Source organism: Pelobates fuscus, chromosome 13, assembly GCF_036172605.1.
Source record: "Pelobates fuscus isolate aPelFus1 chromosome 13, aPelFus1.pri, whole genome shotgun sequence".
Classification (NCBI taxonomy): domain Eukaryota; kingdom Metazoa; phylum Chordata; class Amphibia; order Anura; family Pelobatidae; genus Pelobates; species Pelobates fuscus.
The window spans coordinates 60,118,107-60,136,267 of NC_086329.1; the positions used below are offsets into that span (position 1 = coordinate 60,118,107).

At 45.2% G+C, this 18,161-nt stretch overlaps 1 protein-coding gene across 1 annotated transcript in view; it reads right to left on the bottom strand.

Moving 5' to 3' along the window:
- The window catches only part of LOC134583288 (matrix metalloproteinase-18-like), a 278,369-nt gene that overhangs the window by 32,863 nt on the left and 227,345 nt on the right, over positions 1–18,161 (bottom strand). The window contains exon 6 of the mRNA XM_063440166.1: positions 17,941–18,107. Coding sequence (XP_063296236.1) covers positions 17,941–18,107 — 167 coding nt within the window. The remainder of the gene's footprint in view (positions 1–17,940; positions 18,108–18,161) is intronic.

Genomic DNA, 18,161 nt, shown 5'->3' on the forward strand with positions numbered 1-18,161 from the left:
ATAGGGTTATGTCTTTTTAACCATGGGTACCCCAGGACTATGGGGACCGAAGGGGACGAAATGAGCATAAGTGATAAGTTCTCCTCGTGTAAGATACCAACAGTTAAGTTAACGGGTATAGTCTCACGGGAGATAACAGGCTCAAGTAAAGGTCTACCATCTATGGCCTCAACGGCCAAGGGTGTATCCCTTAACTGGGATGGGACAGTGTGTTTAGTAGCAAAGGCTTGGTCGATAAAATTCTCAGCAGCTCCGGAATCTATCAAAGCCATAGTCTTTAGTACTCCCTTCTCCCAAGTTAAAGAAACTGGTAGCAGAAGCCTGTGATCTTTATAATTATGAGTAGAGGACAAAATAGAAACACCCAAGGCCTGTCCTCTAGAGAAACTTAGGTGCGAGCGTTTCCCGAACGATTAGGACAATTCAGGCGTAAGTGACCTCTGACTCCACAATACATGGTAGTGGAATCAGGACTTTGAAATGCGGGAGCTAATTTAAAGGAAGGTCTAAGGTTCCTCTCTCGAGTGTTTTGTCTCTCTCTTAAACGCTCATCAATACGAGAAATGAACGAAATTAAATCCTCCAAATTTTCAGGGAGTTCTCTAGTGGCAACCTCATCAAGGATTACGTCTGATAGCCCGTTCAAAAATACATCTATATAAGCCTGCTCATTCCACTTAACTTCTGACGCCAGAGACCTGAACTCTAGTGCATAATCCACGAGAGTTCGGTTCTCCTGTCTCAGGCGCAACAGTAATCTGGCTGCATTGACCTTTCTACCAGAGGGGTCAAAAGTTCTTCTAAAGGCAGCTACAAAGGCATTATAGTTATATACTAACGGGTTATCGTTCTCCCATAGTGGGTTGGCCCATCTCAGAGCTTTCTCAATGAGTAAGGTGATAATAAATCCAACCTTTGCCCTATCTGTAGGATAGGAGCGAGGTTGTAATTCAAAGTGGATACTGATCTGGTTAAGGAAACCACAACACTTCTCAGGTGAACCACCATAACGTACTGGTGGTGTAATACGGGAAGAGGCAACTACAGTGGCTACCTCTAAGCCTGAGCTCACAGGAGAAATAGAAGTAGTACGCGTCTCCTCTGGCGGGTTATTAGCACGAGACAATAATGCCTGTAGTGCTAGCGCCATCTGATCCATTCTGTGCTCCATGGCTTCGAACCTAGGATCAGAAGGACCAAGCTGACTGTTTGTACTTGCAGGATCCATTGGCCCTGTCGTAATGTCAGGATCGGGACAGGGATCCAACACGCAGAGTACAAACAGGTACAGGATACGTATACCGGACCTTAGAATGGCCGGACTAACGTACGGAGAGTATAGAGAATGGTCAGAGACAAGCCGAGGTCGAGGGAACGAGAGGACAGGAAAGCGAGGAACAAGCCGGGTCAAGGATAACAGAGGTAAACAGAGTAAGTCAAACAAGCCGGGTCGGAACCAAAGGGATAACAGAAAATACCAGAGCACTGTGTGACTAGACAGGCTAGAACCACGACAGGGCAATGAGCAAATGGAAGAAGCAAGTTTAAATACCCTGGCTCGGAGGGAGAGACACGCCTCCGACGAGATCTGATTAGTCTCTAAAGGATTGAGTGACAGGTCGTTCCGGGCTGGCGTCATGACGTCGGTTTCCGGACGTCCTGCTACAAAAGGAAGTGACTCCCTCGCGGCCGGCGTTTACGTGACCGGGAGGACCGCGAGGAACAGAGGAAACAGCCCGTCCGGACGGATAGACGTCTAAGTCTCTGCCTCTCTCGGAGGTAGAGACCTCAGGTACCCTGACACCACCTCCCAATGTCAGCAATGCTTTCCTCTGGGCTGTCTGGCGGTCTCCCTGCTCCCTCGGGGGTGTGCAGAGATGCAGTCATGGCCTCTTGCTGGGTCATGACAGCCCCGGTATCAAACAGGCAGTCAGGCATTCCGAGCTCCGCCTTTAATTCCATGGCTGTGCTCCCAGAATCTGGCAGCTGTTCCAGGTAGTCAGTGCGCCCAGGCCTTGTAGCAGTAGCCTTTGCCAGCAGATCCAGTTCTACGGCTCCCGGACAATCATTTAAAGTCTTTGTAGCACTACCAGGTGTCTCTGAATTATTTTGTCCTGCTACGCCAATGTCATCTACTATATCATTTTCGCCTTGGTTTGGCTTAGCTGCGGAAGTGCCCATTTTTTCATCACAGCATGGTTCTGTAACAGTCGCTTTCTCTTGGCTTAGATCAGAAGCGGCTACATTGCCTTTCTTATTGTGACTTTGTTTTGCCACTACTTCTCTGCCCAACTGTTCAACAGCTGGTCGACATTCTTGGGTAGCCTCGGCTACTAAACAGTGCACCGCATTGTTATACTCAACTGGGGTGCCTTGCTTCTCTCTATTAAGCTCAGCTCCTTTGCTGTTGTCTTCTCTGACTCCCCAAGTCAGTCTGCTTTTCATGGCTTTAACTTGTTCACTTGGGTGTACATCAGCGGCTTCTGCTTCATGTTTCTTTCCATGGCTGTATACACTAGCTTTACTTACGCCTTCTGGGTGTTTTTTTCTTACCACCAACATTCGACCTTGCATAAATCTTTTTCTCATCTTTGCAGTTTTCTTTAGGATGTTTCTGCATGCTTTAGTCTTTTCACCTTTACATGGTGTATTTTTACTTATCTCTTTCTTTATAGCACAAACCGACTTTACACTACTGGCCTCAGTCACAGTCTTTCTTTCTCCATTTGTTGCCTTGGGAAGATTTATCAGTACCTTTCTGTTTCCAAATGTCTTTCCAGCTTTCTCTTGAAACATGCAACATTCAGTTTCTGAGCTTGAAAATGTTTTTGTTTCCAACTCTTTTTCTAAGACTTCATCTGTTGTGATGTCACTCAGAGCAAGTTTGAGGCTTTCACGTGAAGCTGCAATGTTTTGATTCTCATATAAACACTTGTCAACTTCAGTTATCAGTTTGTCTTGTTCTCCCTTCTGATTCTTCTGCTCCTCACGGGCTACTTTAAACATCTCCGCTTGTGTCACAACAAGCTGTTTCACCAAGGACTCAGTGCACTCCATTTGTGTTTTGGCCAGGACTTTAGCACCCTCTGCCTGGGCCAGCACCAGTTGCTGTAGGGCTGCACTGTTTTCTGCAGCTCTCCTGTTAGCCTCCTGTTGTACAGCATTTGCCTGTACCAGAGCCTTCAGCAGGTCCTCCATTATAGCACCACGCAGGTAACAGTCTTAAAGGTACAGTGCTTTTTATTCGATTAGCAGGACTGCCAAAATAAAAGTCCTCAATAAGCAGACCCACGGATGACTGGCACACCCACAGACCCTCAATGTGCTACTGTGCCCGCATCCTCCACCATATTGTGATCCTTGTTAGTAGATAGCACGGTCCTCTAGGGCAAAAACATGCACAGTCCTTTTATTTTCTTATAATCCCGGCAACTTTATTTGTAAACTTACACATCAGGCAGCAGCAAACGAAACATAAATGCAATGATGTAACACAAATCCCTACAACAGAAAGCCTAGCTCATCTGAGCACTAACTCACATCAGATTCCCTATCTATCAGGGGTTAAACTATAACAAAATTTGTGGGTTTCACCAACCTAGTGTATTTGTCCGCTCTCAGCACTCCAGTGCTTCAAGCCAGCCTTGACTGCTTCCTTCCGCACTCCTAGTGCTCCAAGCCAGCACTCCCAGCGCCTAGTCTCCTTGACTCTCTTACTGGAGAGAACACCCTCTCTCCTACCTGCTTCCTGAGAGGAAGCCAGCAATCCCCCTGTACCTGCCTAGCAGGGAGTGGTTTATTCCCACTGCTACAGCTGATCATCTGCAGCTGAGCAGTGGGTTGGAGACAGTCCAAAAAACCCTGGCCTGGATCTTTGCCTCCCAAGAAAACCACTAAACTGTGGAGTGGAGCATTGGCCCACCCTTCTCTCCAAATACTCCACCCCAGGGGCCCATAACTAAACAAAGCTTTGTGTTGTGCAACACAAAAACTACACGTACCCCCTGGGGTTAGAAGGCCTCTCTGCCTTCACTTTATCACACTCTGTATTACACACAGTATCTCTATATTACACACAGTATCCCTGTATTACACTCAGTATCTCTGTATTACACACAGTATCTCTATATTACACTCAGGTTACTGGCTATGGGAGGATAATGTATAATAAACACAGGTTACTGGCTATGGGGGGGATAATGTATAATAAACACAGGTTACTGGCTATGGGGGGATAATGTATAATAAACACAGGTTACTGGCTATGGGGATAATGTATAATAAACACAGGTTACTGGCTATGGAGGATAATGTATAATAAACACAAACAAAAGAAATACAAAAAAAAATTGAATGCAGCTTCAGAATTAATCTAAATTGTTTGCTGTCTAGGAGGTGGGAGGGTCTGGGAGGGAGGTCTGCTGCTGATTGGCTGGAATGTGTCTGCTGACTGTGAGGTGCAGGGTCAAAGTTTGCTCAATGATGACCAATAGGGGGTGGACCGAACATTGCATATGTTCGCCATCCGTGGTGAACGCGAACAAGCTATGTTCGCCAGGAACTATTCGCCTGCGAACCGTTCGGGACATCACTACTCTTCACTCACTTTAACATCCTCATCTGTATTGAATAATGAGGAGGCTTCATAAGTCTACACCCTGCACACAACAGTGCCTTGACATTGAAGTCAGTGTTCTGACATAGAACTTCTGATCCTGGCTCCTGAAAACATCCTGTATTTATCTGCATTATTTCGATCTGAAGAGACTTACCTACTTGATCTACCATATTGAAGATCCTTAACTGCTTCAACTGCTGCAACACTGCATGATCCTGTAAGCAACCTGTATTACAGTATTCTGGAAGTACTTACCTGTCTCAACTACTGCTACTCTGCATAATCCTGTAAGCAACCTGTACTATATTATACTGAAAGTACCTAATACTAACTATTTCAACCCTGTATCATCCTGAACCTGGCTGCAGTGTGACATTCCACAAACTATTAATCTACTTGGGAATAACGTCAAACCTACTTGTATATAAAATACTTTATTCATTTACTCTCAAGATATCATGTTTGTGGCATATTGCCTTTATTCTGTTTTACTCTCAAAGTATCCTGTGTGTGGCATATTGCCTTAATTCTTTATTTCATGTAAATTGTTATGTCTAAAAAGACAAAGTTTCAACCAATAATCCTGGCAATCGTCTCCTCTCTGACCTGCTCAGGGACATGACAACAAAAATATGTTCATCAAGAAGAAAATAATTAAATAATAAATAAAAATGTTTTAAAGTATCCATGCTGAGAAAATAAATCCACCTCTCTCTATTATTTGTTTATTTTTGAATATCACATGTTCCATATATAGCTCACATTCGCAAAAAAATATGGAAGGAGGTCTTAAAGGAAATTCATAATCTTTTTTTTCTCTGATAAAATGTATAACTTCTCCTCTAGATGGTAATGCAACCTTTTTCCAATATCTGGGTATCAAGGATTTAGCAGCTATTAAAATATGAGATATAACTAATTTTTTGACCTTGTTTAAGAAATTTGGAAGCATTTTGAATAAGCATAATTTTGGTGACAATTTTGTGATTGTGGGGACAATCTCGTATAAACGAGAGGATAAAATAAGTCCACCAAATATGATACATATTACTAATTTCCCCACATTGTTTCCAGCATAAGTCTGATGTAGATGGGAATATTTTTTTTAAGCCTGGTAGGTACTAAGTACCATCTATATACAACTTTAAGATGATTTTCTAAATAAGTGGAACATCATACTTTTGAGAGCATCTCTTTTTTTGTACCCTTCTGATATTTCTATTTGTAATTGCAAATCATTTTCCCAATGAGTCACGAACTTCAACTTACGATTCGGTAAAGATGATAAATAGTAATAGCAAATAGATATAGTGTGTTTTTGGGCTGAACATTTCTTTGTTTGGCTCATATGATACATTGAAGCAGTGGCCTGAAAGTAGTTACATGTGTTGCTGAATTAAAAATCCTATGATGCTTTTTAACGACATATGGAGATCTACCTCTGGCGACTTCTATTTTGTTCATCATGTAGGTGTAAGTAAATTATATTTACTAATAATTTTTCATTCATATGCTGTGTATTTGGAGTGATTGGTGATTCTGCTTACCCAGTGAAGACACTTTTAAAATGCATGCATAGGAACTTGCCCCCCTCTATTTTGCATGTGACAAAACTTTAGTTCTAGTTTTATCAGATATGCAATGCTCCAAAAAAAAAAAAAAACAACAACAGGCCAATTCATTTCACTCAGTAATTATAGCCTTGCTCTGGATTCATTGCCAATGACTGTCCCTTTTAGACAGAGTATAACAGACATGCGAGAGGTAAGGGGGTTAAAAGATCTACAAGAGGGCGATTTGACACATAAGGGATAAAGAGCTCCCCCGTAAAGGAATAAAGAGCTCTCCAGGGGATAAGAGAGAATGTTATGAGCCACTCAAGTAGTTGGGTGGAGGGTTAATAGACACACAAATGGTAGGAGAGGCTAAGAAACAAACCAAGGGTAAGGGGGGAAAGACACACACACATGACAATAAGGGGAGTTAAGAGTCACACAATGTAGTAAGGAGAGATTAAGAGACACATAATAGGTAGTACTTAAAAGGTACACAAAATGTAAGGGGATAGGAGACATACAAGGGAAGTTCACATACACACAAATGGGAGTGGAGCATTACTAAAAAAAAAAATTACAAGGTGGAGGTTATTTAAACACACTAATTTATTTAAAACTGAATGATACATAATTAACTGAACAGGACAGAGGGATTAATATGCTTCTATATACATGCAATAACCTCATAGAAAATTGGCTTTTTCTTTCCAAGCTTGATAGGAAAAAAAAATCCAAAAGATTGGCAATATAAGTTATGTAACAAGTTAAATTACTGCATGACAAATAGACAAATGGAGACAAAAGACAGACATATAGTGATATATTTACTATCTTTTTGGCTTGGTGTCTACCTCTAATGCAGTATTTTTGTTTTTCAGGTCTGGTTACTGTCAGTTCTGTTTGTGCTCAAATTGCAGTACAGTAACCAGCAAGAATGAAGTATTTTAGAATGTTAGAAGTGTTACGCATCTACAACCACCAAAAAACACCTGTGCTAAATAGTTTCTAAATTTTGTCCTGAGTTTAGAAATACTCAATGTTAACATGTTTGTGATGGTAGTAACTGGTATCACCGTCTAGTATTCCTTTACCCAATAGCAGAGTATTGCCTGGAATCCACAGGAATAAATATTGCTGGTATCGCCAAATAATCCACACAAGAGCCAAAGCTTAATCCTGGAACAAGACTGATTTACTGGAATAAACAGGCATTTAATTTATACAGTACAAGCTCCTACTCTGGGCCAGGCTAGATAATTGAGTTTCAGCAACATACTAAACTCAATTATCTGCTGGCCAGAAATATTAACAATTTTCAAAATTTTTAGAAATATACTTTTTACATGATATAACGATACAAAAACATCCCTGGATAGCCGAGGATACTGGGAGTAACATATCCAAATTGCACGAAAATCCGTTTGGTAGTTTCCGTGTCGCATCATGTGGAAGTTTGACCGGCTCGCCATGCGGTTGTATCTGATTTAGAGTTCCATGAAATTGGTAGTAAGAGCCGGTCTCCGTTCGTGCAGAATTATATACGAAAACCACTATAGGTAGAATGCTGCTGGTTATATGAGAATGCTCCCCTCGTTCGGTTGATTGAAACCCCCGAATGTTGGTCTTGTACTGTAAGGAGAAATAGGTCAGACGGGACTTCCATAAAGACCGGGTGTTCGTGCGAGTGCCATGCCGAAAACAGTTCTAGGCACTTGACGACCAGGTTCCGCTGGCGGAACTCGTTCGGGAGTTTAAGACGGCCGCCATCCTTTGTTCTCGCCATATGTTTGTATGCTGAATGCGGCCACCTAGGAGCACCTTGTGGTTTCGTGTTGCAACATGGTGTTCTACGTTCTAATTGCTACCCAGGGTGGTCTCTGTTCGGTAAAACAAATAATCTACCGAACACACACAGAAAAAATGCCAAGTCATTTAGGTAGCAGGGAGAGGAAATAGTCGAATGAAGACAGAGAATACAGGGAAATTCTTCACAACGTTCTAAGCTTTTTTTTTTTGCAATTTATAGGGCTATAAGTACAAGTAGGACATTGCTGTTTCAAAATATTTATTTTTATATATTTAAAGTTTATCAATAGTGAAATTGAAATTTGCCAGATTGGTTATGTTGCCTTTGAAAGCGTATGGTAGCCCAGGATTGAGAATTACCCCCATGATGACATACCATTTGCAAAAGAAGACAACTCAGGGTATGTTCAGTCGTTTTAGTAGCCACTTATTCACAAACACTGGCCAAAGTTGGCATTTATATTTGTTTGTGTGTTAAAAATGCAAAAACAATAATGAATGCTAACTTTGGCCAGTGTTTGTGACTAAGTGGCTACTAAAACAGACTGAACATACCCTGAGTTGTCTTCTTTTGCAAATGGTATGCAAAGCTGTCATCACTTGCCCTGTCCCCTATCTGAGAGCTATGAGGCTAGGCTCGTGACTACCCAGGAGAATGCTTGGTCGGCACAAGTAAAGCGCTCTGGGTGGAGGGGGGTTTCGCCGCCCAATCAGGGGAAAGGGCGCGAATCCCGATTGCACCAATCCGCTGAAAAGCGCAAAACTAATTTGCGACAATCAACGCCCACGGACAAGGGGGGTTTCACCACCCAATCAGACAAAAGGGCGCTCCAGGTGGTGACCAATCGGCGCTTTACTTGTGCCGACCAACTAGGAGAATGGCGCGAACCCAGTTTAAATGGGCCCTCCTTCTCCCATTGGTCGGCAGACTTGCATGCGGCCAGCGGGAACCCTGCGGCCATGAGACAGACTCACAGCTCCAGGGACTCCCTGCTGCCGCGCTCCCCTTTCTCCGGTGGATACCCACACTTGGGCATCCGCCAGAGAGAGCGTTCTCCTGGGTAGCCATGAGCCTAGCCTCATAGCTCCCAGATAGGGGACAGGGCAAGTGATTACAGCTCCTTTGGGAGCAGGTAGAGCAATCCCCAACAAGGGGACCGAAGACAGGGTGAGCAGGCTGTTTCGGCATACGAATGCTGCCCCCGGTGGCATTCGGCTATACGAACCAGCGACCACCCAGGGGCAGCACATGCTGCTTGTTACCTTGCGGTCTGCGGTTTCACACCTTGTTAGCGAGGTGTGAACATTCTAACCACACATTCTAATTGGAATAGCAGGGTGATCCGGTGCACGGTGTACCGTGTGGCTGAAAAGTGAAATACACCATGCATTGCCAAATACAAAGGGAAACACACATTTAACAAGGGGAAATCATCACAAAACATTTTTGGGACACAAAATATAAAACCAAACCTCTGAATACTCAGTGGACATGGCACTTCGTGGCGATGTCCCGCTACATATCTCTCCCTTGTCCACTCCTGGCAGCCACAGCATGACTCACACGGGTCAGCTGGCTGCTGCACGGAGTGGACACAGTCTTTTAGTGCCATGTCCCCTCCCCAATAGTCCTTGTCCCAACCAGCCGCCTTTGAGTCCTGGGCCCAGCTGGCGTTGCACCCTGCTGGGCTCATCTTGACTTGGCTTCTGGGGAGGGGAGCCGACCGTGTTCTCCCCCTGTCGCTGTTCAGGATACCGGGGAGGGGGAGAGCCTTCCATCTCCCCAAGGATCTCACTCAGCTGCTGGGGGGCTGTACCGGCTGCCCCTTGGTTGGAGGCCTGCGTCTCTGCGTTTATCGGCTCCGGGGGTCCTGTACGGCTGCTGGGACCCAGCTCAGGCAACAAGGGTGAGCAGAGGCTGGGTGCCCTCTGCTCGGATGCCAGAGCATCCTTAGGGAAAGGGATAGAGGCCACCATAGCTTCCACTGCTACCTGCTGACCCGACCATACCAGGTCTCTGGGCTCAGCACCAGAAGGAGTCGGAGGAGCCGATTCTTCTACCTGCTCGGTGCCCGTGGCAACCGCAGTCCCAGCCACGATACCCTTTGTACCTTTGGTTATATCTCCTGATAATTCACACTGCCGCTGGGGAACGAGATCGGTTGTCTCCATTCTCTGGACTTCACACTGCCGCTGGGAGGAAGGATGGAGCGCTTCCCTCCCTGGACCTCATACTGCCGCTGGGGAGGAAGGACAGGGCCCTTCCCTCCCTGGACCTCACACTGCTGCTGGGGAGGAAGGACAGAGCAGTTAATTGGCCACCCAGGAGCTGGAGTGTGCTGCCAATTTACCTCCCTGAAGCTGCGGTTAACCGCAGCTTAATTGATTGTTACTGGGTGGCCGCTGTTACACTTAGCGGCCGCTAGGTGGCGGTGTTCTGGAGCTCCCCGGGCAGCCAGCACTTTTCTGCCCGGCTTTCATGCACCAAACCCGGACACGTTTACGTGCAGGCACCGCTAAACCTCCAGCCCCTGGTTCTAATTCGTATGGATTAAACGAATGCATGTAAATTCGGTATTTTATGTTGGAGGAATGTTTTAACCCAGATAGCCATGCCATGGAGCATATTAGTGTAATTAAAGACTTTGGCTCCATGGCAATTAAACTGTTTTCATGTGGTCTGAGTGCCATTCACCTAATAATGTGCACTCAGACCTGAGCTATCTGGGGATATGTTACATGTCTGTGTTTTATGTATAAAATGTGTCTTTATGTATTTTAAAGTGATAGTCTGTCTTTGTGTCCCCACGTGTGTAATGGAGTTTTGCCTTTATCCTGGGAGATAATTGAATTACTTCTCCAGGGCAGAGGGGAGGAAGCCAGGATGCATTGTGGGGATGTTTTACTTCTGTATGTCTGTAATTGGTACTTGTCTGTCCGTTGTTACAGTCTTCCATCTGGTCCCCTAGGGGAGTGTCCACCAGGTGGGAGACCTGCTTAAATACAGGGGCAGGTAGCCCTCAATAAACAGACCACTGCTTGACCCTCAACACGGAGCCTTGTCTCGTTCTTGGGGGGATTTACTGTATGCTGATAGGGACTGACTGCCAGGAGTGTAAGCCGCTTGGGAGCTTTTCCTGTTCGTCTGCTAGCAGCTATTCGTGAGGTTCCAGTTCGGGAGTTTGGAGTGCTACCTTATCCCCTTGTATGCAGTTCGGGAGTTTGGTGCATTCACTTATATCCAATTCGTGAGTTTTGGTGATTCTACAGTAGCTGTGCCTGTCTCTCAGAAAGGGGATTATCGCCTAAACGGATTTTAACCCCTTGTCTGCTGAAACGGTCCGTTACATCATCCACCCACAGTTCCTGCCAGACCAGTGTCTCCAGTTAAGTCACCCAATCCTCCAGGGGTGACTGAACCCGTGGAGGATTGGGTGTCAAATTATTTCATTGATAGGACTGATAGGATTGATAGACAGTAAATTTACATTTGACTAATTTACATATTAGAAATAAAGAAATTTATAGCAACATTACTGATTTTTGTATTACAAAAAAAAACTTCCTTGTTGGACATGGGAGGAAGTAGTACACTCACTGACACACACACTAACTGACAGTTTTTCTTAATAATGTTAATAAAATCAATATCTGCATTTTTAAAAGGTTACATTGCAACTTGTTTGAATAAATATTAACTTCTATATCCTGTTTAACTTTTATTAGTATTTTTGATCAATATGTCAGTTTCATGTATTTCCAGTTATTGATATATTTGCTTTATATACACTGTTAATTAGGCTTTTGTCTTTTTAAACACTATGTATAAACTCAAATGGGACTTTTCATTTAACATACTGGAACAATAAGCTTTGAGTAAGTGGCCAAGATTAATTTTGTACTTGTCTCAAAGCCAGGCAGTCAGGTGAAATTCATTGATATGGTCAGAGATCTGATCAGTAAACACAACAGACTCAAAATGAGAACGTGACAAACTTGTGGAAATGGAATTTAATGTTCTGCTGAGAACTGCTGTAACCTTGGAGATTTCTAGTGGAAGCTTATAACAGTACCAAATGATAAATGATAGCTTCATATCAGCTTGATGGTTATGTACTAAATGCATTGTGTGAGAAATAAAAACTGACAATTTTGTAGTGTAAGGTTTTTAAATATGACTTCTGGAAGTTTTAAGGGGACACTCAAGGCACCCAGACCACTTCTGCCCATTGGAGTGGTCTGGGTGCCAACTCCCACTACCCTTAACCCTGCAACTGTAAATATTGCAGTTTTCATGAACTGCAATATTTACATGGCAGGGATAACTCCTCCTCTAGTTTCTGTCTACTAGACAGCCACTAGAGGGCACTTCCGGGTTTATAGCACAGATTTATAACACAGACGCTGGGACCTCACGCTATGTGAGGACCTCCAGCGTCGCTGAAATCCCCATAGGAAAGCATTGAAAGCATTTTTCAATGCTTTCCTATGGGGAGGTCTAATGCGCATGCACATTATGTCTCCCCCGATGCCGACCGCGCATGCGCAATAGGTCTCCACCGCCAGATGACGTCGGCGGGGAAGGAGTGTGGGCGGACCCTGATCCTGTCTTTCATAGATATAGAGGCAGATCCAAAGTCAGAAAATGGAGCACTGCATACTTTTATGATAAATTCTGAAAGATGGACACTTACATCTACATAATTAGAGATGCAAAAATTCACAAATATGCATACAGTGACAAAAACCTAAACACATTAGACATGCAGCTTCTGCTATAACATGGATGCCTGGATTCTGGCTTAAAGGGTTACTCCAACCTCCATGATCACATCAGTGATTTGAAGTGGTCATGGTGGGAAACACTGCACATACAGAGTTATCTGCACCTGTGTGTAAGGTTCTAGTAATCACAAGCCAACACTATATGCAAACACAACCTTGAAATAAAAAACAAACATTATATACAAACACACCCCAGCATTAAAATGCCAAAATTATTATAAAAAGGGGCAGGTGGCCCAAGCAAATGCTTGTCCAGGGTCCAATCTATACTAAATAGAGCCCTGACTACTCACAAAAGTACACCTGCATTTATGAGCCAACACTACATACAAACACACCCCTACATCACATAGTAATATTCTATTACATAGAAGTACACCACTGCATTCCAATGGCAATGGTACATAGAAATAAATGCACATACAGAATACAAAATAGGCAGGCACTGCTCACAAATACGACCCTGTACATCCCCAGCTGGCATAGCATTGTGGAAGTTCCACGACAGATGGAGATTTATCTTCTGGCCACCATTGCACACGAGGAGCCCCCCCCCCCCCCCAAAAAAAAATCTTGCACCATAACCCTCTCAACATTAGTTCTGTCACTGCCCCCAATTGAGGCCGCCCGCAATGCCCTCAACCCTGGAGTTCCTTTAAATGAACATTCCAGACACCAAAACAACTTGATCTAAATAAAGTTGTTATGGTGCCAGGATGCCCCCGGGCCCATTTTTACCTTAAGTTGTCAATCCATTCTTGAGTGGTTTAACCCCCCCCACCTCCCCCGGCGGCATCCGGCTTTTGAAATTTTAGATTCATGAAGAGCAGAGTGCAGGGGCACCAATGATTGGCTGAGAATAGTCAGTTGACGCTGCCAGACAGTCAGTGACTTCCCATTCACAAAACTGGTTTGGAAAGAACCATACCTTTTTTAAGCCGGTTTTGTGCAGGGGGAGTTACTGATTGTCTGAGAGCACCACCTGACTGCTCTCAGCCAATCAGCAGTACACCTGCCAGGCGGCACTCCACGCTTCATAAATCTAAAACTTCAGAAGCTGGATGCCGCGAAGGGAGGAGCTGAGATTGGCCCTGGAGGCAACTTCAGATTAAACCATTTGTGTCCGAGAGCCTTGTAGCACCATAACAACTTAATTTAGATTAAGTTATTATGGTGCTTTATTATGCCTATATTGTCTTTTTACACCCTAATATCTAGTGAGTACCATATCTTATTTGTAGATGTATCCCCAGTTGTTTCGTTCGTTATTTCTGCTATTGAGAGACCAACTGGGAAGGTCTCTGGGGGAAGCTACAACAACTATTTGTCTCACCCACAGTGGTGTATCCTGGTTTTGTGCTGCCCTAGGCAGGACAAAACTCAGGCGCCCCCCCCCCCCTCCGCACCACCCCCACCCAACCTTTCCCCCCGCCCTGCATTCTAAATACACACACACATTCACTGACAAATACGCATACACTAGCTAACAGAAACACACACTCGCTAACAGAAACACACACACACTAACAGACACTCACACTCAGTAACAGACAACCACACTCACTAACAGACACACACTAACAGACACACTCACTCACTAGCAGACACAAACTAGCAGACACACACACTCACAGGCAAACACACACATTAACAGACACACACAGTCAGACACACACACACACACACACTAACAGACACACACACTCACAGGCAAACACACTAACAGAAACAGACTAACAGACACACACTAACAGACACACACTAACAGACACACAAACTAACAGACACACACTAACAGACACACACTAACAGACACAGACACACACTAACAGACACACACACTAACAGACACACACTAACAGACACACACTAACAGACACACACTAACAGACACAGACACACACTAACAAACACACACTAACAGACACAGACACACAGTAACAGACACACACACTAACACACTAACACACACACACACTAACAGACACACACTAACAGACACAGACACACACTAACAGACACACACACTAACAGACAGACACACACTAAAAGACACACTAACAGACACACACTAACAGGCACACACTAACAGACACACACACTAACACACACACTAACACACACACACACACTCACCCACATTAACACGTTTTTAAAAATTTATTTAAACACCCCCCCCCCCAGCCTCCTTACCTTTGGGAATGCTGGGGGGGCGTGTCTCTTCCTCCCTGGTGGTCCAGTGGCTGCTGGGCGGGCGGCATTGGCGGGCGGCTTGCGAGGGAGCACTTCCTCTGAGCACTCTGCTCAGCTCCCTCGCGCGTCGCAGAGTGAGGCTGGGAGCCGGAATATGACGTCATATTCCGGCTCCCAGCCTCACTCTGCGGCGCGCGAGGGAGCTGAGCAGACAGCTCAGAGGAAGTGCTCCCTCGCCGGCCGCCCACCCACCCACCAGCGCCGCCCGCCCGCCCAGCAGCCCAGCATGTCTGTTAGCCGCAAGGCTAACAAGACATTTGCCTTGGGCATTTGGGGGCGGCTTTTTTTGCCGCCCCCTGGAAAATGCCACCCAAGGCAAATGCCTTGTTTGCCTCGCGGCTAATACGCCCCTGCTCACCCATCAAGCAATTATCAAGTTGACTGCACATATGTTATAACGTCTTGGAAATGTTTTTTTTTTTTTTGACAATCTTTCAATCTTTGTTCCATTTTTATCCAATTTGTCAAGTAAGAGAAGGGTTTACAGAAGGGAATAGAGGGAGGGAAGTCAAACAGTCATTTAGGGTGTACAGAAGCAGCAGTAAACTTTACAATTACACAGCATTGCATATTTTCATGTTTACATATCCTGAGTTAGTTGAGGACTGTAGGGTATGTATAGTGTTGGTTGTTATTTACACCAGACCGTATTGGTGTGCGTCTTATGGCTCTCACAATATCGAACCCCTACCTGTTTGGGCCTTCATGAAGTCCCAGAGCGTGGTGTAGGTAGGGCGGGTGTGGGACCGTACCTTAGCCGGGTTATCAACGGGCCATGTTTGTGTGTGGGTCCGTTGGTAGCGGCACCTCCCTCCGTTTTGGGTTTGTCGATGCCATAGATGGAGCAGTCAGACCCACCTCACCCGTGCTCAGGTGTGCGTACTTTGTAAAGTGAGTCCATTTCTGCGTTTGGCAGGGCTTGGGTATTCAAAATGTCCCTTCTGTATGTGTGCAGGGTAGGAGTGTGGCCTGTGTGTTGTTGGGCTGATCCTGGTGCTTGAGGTGGTGTGGCCTATCATGCGGTTATTTTTGCCATTGGGTCATGTATTTTTCAGGTTTTTGGGGCGTCCTGTGTTTACCTATCACTTTGCATACATGTACTCTCGGGTTGAGTGTCTTAGTCTAGTACACGGTGAGGGGCGGTCCAGTCAGGATGTGGTCAGGGGGATGAGGGGGGAGTAGAGAGGGTAGAAGGGGGGGTATAGTCTAGTATGGAAAAGGCATGGGGAGGGTCGGGAGCAAGGGGGGGGGGGGGGGGTCCTCAACCTGATCTGAGTATAGTTTTTCATGGGGCTGAGCCTCCTGCCGCGATGTACAGAATCCAAGGGGTCCAGGTTAGATGACATTTCTCCAAGTGGCCCTGGAGGGCTGCTGTCATAGTCTCCATGGTATGTATTTCTCCCACTCTATCCACCCATTGTTGGAATGTGGGGGCGGTCGACCTTTTCCACAGGGTGGGTATCAATGACTTAGCTGCTGTTAGTAAATGTCTTGTGAGGGATTTTTATAGATTTTCATTGACATGGTGGTGTAGTGTAGTAGCATGGGGAGGGGCTGGAGTGTGAGCTCCGGGTCCGATATTTCCCGTATTTTGGTGTGTACCATCTCCCAGAAGGGGGTGATGGCTGGGCAAGTCCACCATATGTGGATCATGGTGCCTCTCTCTGTGCCACATCGCCAGCATTTCTCATCATTGTCTGGGTTCATGCGATGTAGTACATCAGGGGTTCTGTACCAGGCGGTTAACAGCTTGTAGCTCATCTCTTGAAATTTTCAGCTGATAGAACTTTTGTGTGTGAGTAGGAATATCTTATCCCATTCTTGGGCATCGAGCACCTCCCCCGTCTCCCTCTCCCATCTGGCGATGTATTTCGGTGGTGGCCTGTTCTCTCCCTCCAGCAGCAGTGCGTATAGCACCGAGATTCCCTTTTACATATGACGCCTTTTGATGCATATTGTTTCAAAGTGTGTGGGGTCTCGGTGGAATCGTTGTTTGGCCGGTGTGGAGTTGTAGAAGGATTTGACCTGGTGGTATCGGAACCGGTCGAGCATTGTTGGGACATTATCTGGTATTAGTTCAGTTAAGGTTTTTAGGGTGCCGTTATTGCACCATTGGCGTATGTAGGCCCAGTCTGTCTGTCCGAAATTTTTTAGCTCTGCCGGTGTCAGTCCTCCTCCAATATCTGGGTTATGGGTGAGAGGTGTGAGCGGGCTGTTGTGGGTTGTCAGCTGTTGAGGGTAACGGAGTGCACACCAAACCCTTAGGGTTGCTTCTATCAGGGGGTTGCCAGTGCTGAGGGCGATAGGTGTAATTCCCGTCCTCCATAGTTCCGATGGTATTTTCCCCACGGTCTGCGCTATTTCTGCTTGCACCCACAGCTTCTCCGTCGGGTGGGAGTGCCAGTCGGTGATCCTCAGCAAATGGGTTGCCCGGTAGTAGCCGATGATCGAGGGGAGACCCGTCCCCCCCCCCCCCCGCAGTTTAGGTAGTTCCAGTAGGTGTCTACTGATTCTTGGCGCCCCTCTCTTCCATACAAAGTGTGGACATTTTTATGCTTTTTAGTGGCTGGGAATATAGTTTTTTTTTTTTATCAAGTGGTGGCTCTGGCAATTCTTTTTTTTTTTTTTTTTTTTTTTTTTAGTAACTTGGAAGCAGGTGTTTTGGGATAGAGTGGAAATAAGCCGTCAGCTAGCCCTTGCTGCCAGTCAATACAATTGCCCTGGCTTCTCTGGGACATTATTTACCCTGGTGCACTTAACCCAAATCCACCAGTGACCACTTTTTACTCACAACAACATAGTTATTGATGCAGATGGAGATGTTCTGAATATTTATTTTGCACTGTTGCAAAAATCTGCAGCTTGGCAGCTTTATGGCAAATTGGCAGCTTTATGGCAATAAATTATATATAAATGTTGTACCTTAAAGAAGAAAATCTTCCCATCTTGGTCCACAGTCGGGTTTTGCATTCTAATAGCAGCATCAATTGAAGGGGGGAGCTCTTTCCACTTAGTAGAAATTAGTTGTGGGTAATTCTTCTTGGGAGTCATTGGAAGCTTCCCATGACTCAGCTCCCAAAAATATTCACCTGTGAAAATGCATTGATTACAAATCCGCGTAAAATGCAATTAAAGTCAAATGT